The sequence below is a fragment of the Cibotium barometz genome, chromosome 34, assembly GCF_041138505.1.
Source record: "Cibotium barometz isolate CiBa-2024 chromosome 34, ASM4113850v1, whole genome shotgun sequence".
NCBI lineage: Eukaryota > Viridiplantae > Streptophyta > Polypodiopsida > Cyatheales > Cibotiaceae > Cibotium > Cibotium barometz.
In genome coordinates this window covers 13,826,114-13,832,960 of record NC_141079.1, presented here as the reverse complement: position 1 = coordinate 13,832,960, position 6,847 = coordinate 13,826,114, and the positions used below count along the sequence as shown (strand labels likewise).

At 42.5% G+C, this 6,847-nt stretch overlaps 1 protein-coding gene across 2 annotated transcripts; it reads right to left on the bottom strand.

The window, feature by feature from the left end:
* Nucleotides 1-2,053: 2,053 nt before the first annotated feature.
* LOC147618724 (pentatricopeptide repeat-containing protein At1g11290, chloroplastic-like) lies at nucleotides 2,054-6,301 on the bottom strand. 2 transcript variants are annotated; one of them, XM_086773756.1, is made up of 4 exons: nucleotides 5,923-6,301; nucleotides 5,743-5,823; nucleotides 5,446-5,543; nucleotides 2,054-5,323 (listed from the first exon to the last, which is right to left on the bottom strand). In XM_086773756.1, exons 3-4 carry the CDS (start codon nucleotides 5,511-5,513, stop codon nucleotides 2,875-2,877), a joined length of 2,517 nt encoding a protein of 838 aa, XP_086629882.1. In that variant the 5' UTR covers nucleotides 5,514-5,543; nucleotides 5,743-5,823; nucleotides 5,923-6,301; the 3' UTR covers nucleotides 2,054-2,874. The 2 variants fall into 2 exon arrangements, with proteins under 2 accessions (XP_086629882.1, XP_086629881.1); XM_086773755.1 differs by having other exon boundaries at nucleotides 5,753-5,823; nucleotides 5,923-6,271.
* Nucleotides 6,302-6,847: the final 546 nt, after the last annotated feature.

Sequence of the window (6,847 nt, the reverse complement as noted above, 5' to 3'; positions counted from 1 at the left end):
TATATGGCTTGCCATAATTGATAATGTTAGTGATAATGTTCCTAATTTTAGTGAACATTTTTGGTGAGAGGTGTTAAAGAAATTGGACACAAAGCTGAGCTTGTTGTCTTTGATCATCCTGAGCCTGATGGACATAGCTAGTATGTAAATGAGACATAGAGGACATGCTACATGCATATATCTCTAAGACAGTTTGATTGGAAGAGTATCTTCTTGTTAGTAAAGTTTGCTTACAATCAAGCTAAGGATTTTTCTACTAAGATGAGCCATGTTATGCTGATGTATGGCTATATCAGCATAAAGCCCCATGGATGATTGGCTTAGAGAAAGTACAAGAGTTAGTGTGGTTTACTTCTTCTTTTGAAACAACAGCAAGATATGATGTAGTTTAATGTGCAGGATAGAGCACAATTTTATGCTAACCAAAAGCGATCAGCTAGAGTCTTGGTGGAAAAAGGGTAATTTACATAAGATCCTTAGGTAAGAGGATTCAAAAAGCCTATAAGTTATCTCCGAGATATTTTGGACCTTATATGATCTTATAGATTTTGAAAAAGATAAATTAAGTAGCTTAAAGATTGTGTCTCCCACGGATGGAGCTCTTGAACAAAATTTACAAATGGAGTATGTGTGCATCTTGTCTTTCATATTGATAGATTGAAAGAGATGATGGGTGTAGGAGATAACCTAGTTTTTTATGAATAGGAGCTTGTGAGACTTGAGGATCTAACTATCTATGGTCCCCATGAGCCAATTACAGTTCTTGATCATAGGAAATAGACCCTTAGAAATAGGTTATAGTTTCCGAGTGGGTGATTAGATGGAGAGATTATGTAGATTGAAGACAACACTTGGTAACTTACACTCTAATATCCAGATTTTGGCTTCCAGTCTTCCTCTTGTTAGGAGGGTTATATCCCGTGTTTTAGACATAACAAGGCTAGTATAGATGCCAACCGTTCCCAATTTAGTGTGAACTAGTTATGGGCTATATGGCTTATTTAAGAGAGGTCATACGTATAACTCTACCTTGGGAGAGGGATCTACCCAACTTCTAGTTAGCCCCCACTGGATAGCCGCACCAGTGACGGTCACGAGGACAAGGGATGTGTTGCATAGGTACACCACACTACAAGGCTACGCAAGGGTTACTTTAGTCTCTAGCTCGAAGCTGGCTTACCATTATAGCTTACCACTATACTCGATTTGGATTCTCTTGTCGGTAGAGTGTTGAACCCACCTATGGTCTTGTGGATATGTGCACTCTTATGGAGTTGTTGTATGTGGATCGCAATTGCTATAGACTATGATGTATGTGGATTGCACTTGCTTGGATGTGTTTTGGGCTATCAATTATGACTATCGACGGTCTTAGGGGCAGACTATATAGGTAAGTAGAACTCTTGATTGTGGTGTTTCGATTACCCACTTTATCGAAACATTAGCTTCTTGATACTGAACCCAAATTTTAAAAAAATGCTTAAATTGATCTTCGCATTATTTTAAAATTAAAAATAGAGATTATAGGAGGGAAGTTATCAAAAAGCACAAAAACAACTCAAAATCTTACAAATCTAAACACAAATAATATTACTCAATGCAAAATGAAATATGGTTTAAAATGTGTCACTACACCCCCTAGAATGAAAACCATGCTTTGTGAAGCAATAAGGTATTCCCCTGAAACGGCATGAGAGATGTTTGCTATTTCCCACAAGGTCATAGGGAAAGTTCCAAATCATCAAGCTGAAGGTGTGCTCAAGAGCTTCACCCCTGTGTGTTAAGAGCTAGCTCCTCAAGTGTTTGTCTCATGCTTATTGTAACACCTAGAGATCTCCTTGCATCATACGTGGTGTGTTTGATGAAGCAATGGTTTGTTTCGTCACATCAATAGCTCCATTCCATTCACTCACAATGCCTAGATCCATAAGACCAGAAAAGAGAGAAGACCAAGGAAAACAATGTTGGAGTGGAGACAAAAGTAGCAACCAGAAAGAAAAGACAACTTCTAGGTCATTATCGGCATGTCTGCCAGGTCTCAGCCCACGGCCTCTCGTGTAAGTTTTTCTTTGAATTGAAGACGGAGCCTTTGAAGCAAGGCCCAAAAAAAAAGGCCGCACAACTCAGCCCAAATGATCACCAGTGGCTACAAAAGCTTGGCACTATAACCATGAAGACCTGAGTCTTTATGATGGCTCAGTAACAATTGCAAGTTGTGCATCCCAGTATCCCATGCCTCAAGTTCTGAATCTCAGACTCCAATGTGTCACAAAGGCAATGGTCCTATAAATGATTGTGCATGGTGCCACTTGAGGAAGAAAATGCACTGCAATTTGAGAGATGGACTGACACAAAAGACAACAATCTTGAAGAGCAAAAGAGCAAGGAGCACAAAATAAGAACGCTAGTGAATAGCTAAGGCTAGACCTACATACCCAAGCTACAATTATGAGCAGCCAGATCTACACTGTCAAGATGCAATTTCCGGGCAGGTATACAAAGTCCACCAATCATCTCTTACTGACTAGGATGCCAAAAAGAGCCCATATTGCACAAAATCTTGGATGGGCAAAGATGACCGACTAAGTGATAGGTAGGTTGGAGAGAACCAATCAAGATCTTTTTGCTCTGCAAACTCTCCTTTTCTCCTTCACCTATCAGGAAAAAGGGAAAAAGTCTGCAAACTTTTTTCCTGCACTGCTGTGATTCAAAATGTTCAAGGCTCCTCAGCATACTGCCTGCCCATCATTGGTAGCTGCATAAGTCACCCCCAGGCTACAGGTGGTGCTGATGGGTGGGGAGCATTGCATGTATCAACCCAGCTTGAAGTACGTCTGCCCAACATATTTAAGTATCTAGTTAAATGTATCTTCATCAGAAGCAATCTTTACAAGAGCACACTCCATCCTTAAAGTGGTGTATGCAGAAGGCGTCATTAACCACTATCTCTCGTAATTCCACCTTAGATATAAACTTGGTGGTGTGATGACAGTCATCACACATTCTAAGATTCTTTGATACTCGGATAGTTGCACCTATGGGTGTCGAAATAAGCCCAAAAGCTATGGCCAATTTCTCACAGTGTCCTGAAAGTGCATCTTCCTTGTCCTTGTCGGAAGCCGGATAAGAAGCCAGGTTGTCGAAGGGCATACATCCTTCTTCTCTCATGTGGAGTGTTAACTCTTTAATTTTTGCGTATATTTCAGAGCTTGATGCATGGCTTTTATCTCCCACTATAAAGTCATGTACCTTATTGTTTATTTCAATGAAGGCCTTTGCTGGCTTTTTCCACACGTTTGCATGACTCCTCGCCTTCTCTATTCTCTCAGCATCCTCTTCCATGCCAGCTTGGCTATATATGTTTGCCATAAACACATACCCAGTAGCATTTCCTGGGTCCTTTTTTAAAAGATTGTCAAAGCACCGCCTACCTAAATCTACATTGGTATGAGCTCTGCAAGAACCAAGCAAGGACGTCCATCCCACATCGTTGGGATAAAACGGAAAACTTTCTATTAAGTCCTCTGCCTCGTCCAAAAGTCCTGCGCGACCAACACAATCGAGCAAAGAAACATAGAGTTCAAGCGTTGGTGCAATGCAGTGGTCTGATACCATTGATTTAAAGTGAAGACAGCCTTCATTTGCTAGGCCTACACGACTGCAAGCAATAAGAAGACATAGGTATGTCACATCATCCGGCATGAAGCCTGCCTGTTGCATGGCATTAAAATAGCAGTAGGCTTCATTGTAATTGCTATGCTGGGCATACCCTGCAATCATAATATTCCATGCTGCAACATCTCTTTCTGGCAAGCTTTCAAACACCACCCTTGCATCTTCAAGGCTCCCGCACTTCCCATACATGCCAATCAAGGTGCTGCCAACATGTACATCTAAAACGAGCCCATTACTTATTATGTGAGCATGAATCCGTCTCCCTTGCTCTAGAGCAGATACACACGAGCATGCTTTGAGAATGGAAAATGGTGTGATCCTATCTGGTTCAATGCCGTTTTGTTGCATTTGATAGAAAAGTTGGAGGGCCTCCTGACCGTGCCCATGCTGGGCATAGCCTCCAATCATGGCATTCCATATGGACACATCGTGCTTTGCGGACCTATCAAACACAGCACACGCATGCTCAAGGTCCCCAGATTTACTGTACATATCAACAAGAGTGCTACTAAGGAAAACATTTGATTCGCAGCCATTCTCGATCACAAGGGAGTGGATCTGCTTGGCCTCCTCAAAGGCGGCCATGCTCGAGCATGCTTTCAGGACATTGTTGTATGTAATTTGGTTTGGCATGACTCCCTCAAGTTGCATTTTCTTGAAGAGCTCCAGAGCATCATGACCACGGCTATCCTGCCCATATGCTGCGATCAAGGTACTCCATATCACGACATCCCGGTTTTGAATCCTTTCAAACACCATGCCTGCATCATGAACATTCCCACATTTGGCATACATGTCAACAAGGGCACTGCTGATGGACAAATCAGAGTTGAGGCCGTTTTCGATGATAAGAGAGTGAATGTGCTTTCCTACATCTAAGGCAGCTAGAGTGGCACATGCTTTTAGGATACAAATAAAGGTGACATGGCTTAGCTTTAAGTCCTGACGTTGCATTTCCTCAAAAACTTTCAAGGCCTTCTCACTGTGACCATGCTGGCTGTATCCCGAAAGCATAGCATTCCATGCAACAATATCATGCTGTGGCAATCTGTTAAACACCGTAGATGCATCCTGGAGACTTCCACACTTGCCATACATGTCAACAAGGGTGTTGCCCACGAAGGTATGTGATTCCCATCCACTTTCAATAATGTCAACGTGTATCAGCTTGCCTTCATTTAGAGCTGCTGCTGTTGCACAAGCTTTCAGAGCTGCCATGAAAGCGGGCCCATCCGGCTGCACACTTGAGCTTTGCAGACGAAAGTAGAGTAGGATAGCTTTCTCGTTCTCACCGAGGTTGGCATGGGCTGAGATTATTGCCGTCCACAAAAACACGTTGGGTTCGGGCAAACAGTTGAACACCTCATGGGCTTCTACAAGGAGCTCAAGCGAAGCATACATCTGGATCAGCTGGCTTCCCAAGAAGGCGTCTGATGCAAGACCACATTTCTCCACATGACGATGTACTTCTCTTCCCATCATCAAATCCCTCTCACTAATGCACCTCTTAACAAGATGAAACAAAATGCCTTGCTGGTCAACACGACTTGTGGACAGCATCACCTGGTTAAGCAGTTCTTCATAAGAGAATGTCTCCAAGGTTTGCAAGGATGAAGATGGGCCAAAAGAAACCACATACCCGGGAACCCTGCATACATGCAGATATGAAAACCACTTCAATCCTACACCAGACAAAACTGTAGCAGTAGCATGGCTTACATCAATTCTGGTTAATGGGGAGTTTTGCAAACTATATTGCAACTCGCATACCTAGCTTCGACATGTCTCCCCCTGCTTCCATCCATAACATGGACATCCTGTAAAGCCTCATGTGTCATGATGTGAACCAAAACACAACATCTAGGTCTCTGCCACATTGACAAAGCATGCATGAGTTTAACCTTTAGCACATATCAAGAATTCTTGTATAGTGCCTTCTTGAAAAAGTTGGCAACCAGCAATTCCAACCCAAAAAAAATTCTTTTAAAAAAAAATCAGATGTATTCGTATTATCGACCATCTTAATATTTCTTCGGAATTAAGTGTTCTTGTATTCTCAAATTTTACCAGTTATCACCTTCTTGAACCAGTTGTCCTCAGCAACTCCCCAAGAATTGTCCTTAAGCTCATGGCTAAGCATAGATTTGTCTGCAGCAAATCAGTAATTATAAGATAACTAAATGACAAAACATTGATTAGCAGACCTTTAGGCATGACCAATGATGGCGTAAGGATGTGTGGTCGTACCTTGATGCCTGCAGCAGATATAGTGGCGTCGCCGGAGGCCCGCCAGCGGGCTTTGCGCCATGTACGCCACGCTTCTGGGGCGCCAAGCTCTGTGCTGGATTTGGCCATGGATGAGAGTGAGCTCTTCAGGGCTCCAGCAAGGGGGCGCCCTTCTCTCCATATTACGAGACGAAGAAGGAGACGCCGTGACACCAGCCATCGTGGCAAAACTTGTAGATTAGCACTCTCGAAGGTTGCTCTCTTAGGAAATGAGTCCCATTCACTTCCAACCGCTAACCCTGAAGAAAAAAAGGGTCTGTGCTGTGCCTACGGTCGGCTCGAAAAACCACAACAAAAAAAAGTGCAAACACTCTAGCATGAGGACGCAAAAGTTAGAGATGAGCTTTTTTTTCTTTTTTTCTTATAAAAGTTCTAGAGGAAGAGAGAGTGGAGGCAAAAGTGAGAGATGAGCTTCAAATAGCATGATGGGTAGTCTTAAAAAGAAAAGCACCAGCAAAACTATGAAAGCTTGCTAATTGCATGCAATCAATAGATGAAAATGTCTCTTATCCTTTGTTCAAGCGCCCAAAAGTTGCAGCTCTAGTCTCAATAGTTGCATTACTACCATCGTGGGTGTGGACATTATGTAAAGTGGGCGAATAACCCTAAACAACTTGGAAAGTGCTCCTTCGGCTTCCAACGTGATCTGAATCCCATCTAAGTGGAACTATGCCTTCCCTCTCATCATCCTCCACCTACCTTCTTTATTGTTAGAGGTGTTCTCCTCTATCTCTTGAAAATGTTCCCTCCTTTTGTTGAACATAGTGATTATAGTGGTGACATCACCTTACATTCACACACACACACACACACAAGGAAATGCACATTGCATAAGAAAAGAAGTCACTTGCTATTGAAAAGCTTACAATTAATGTTACCTTCTTTT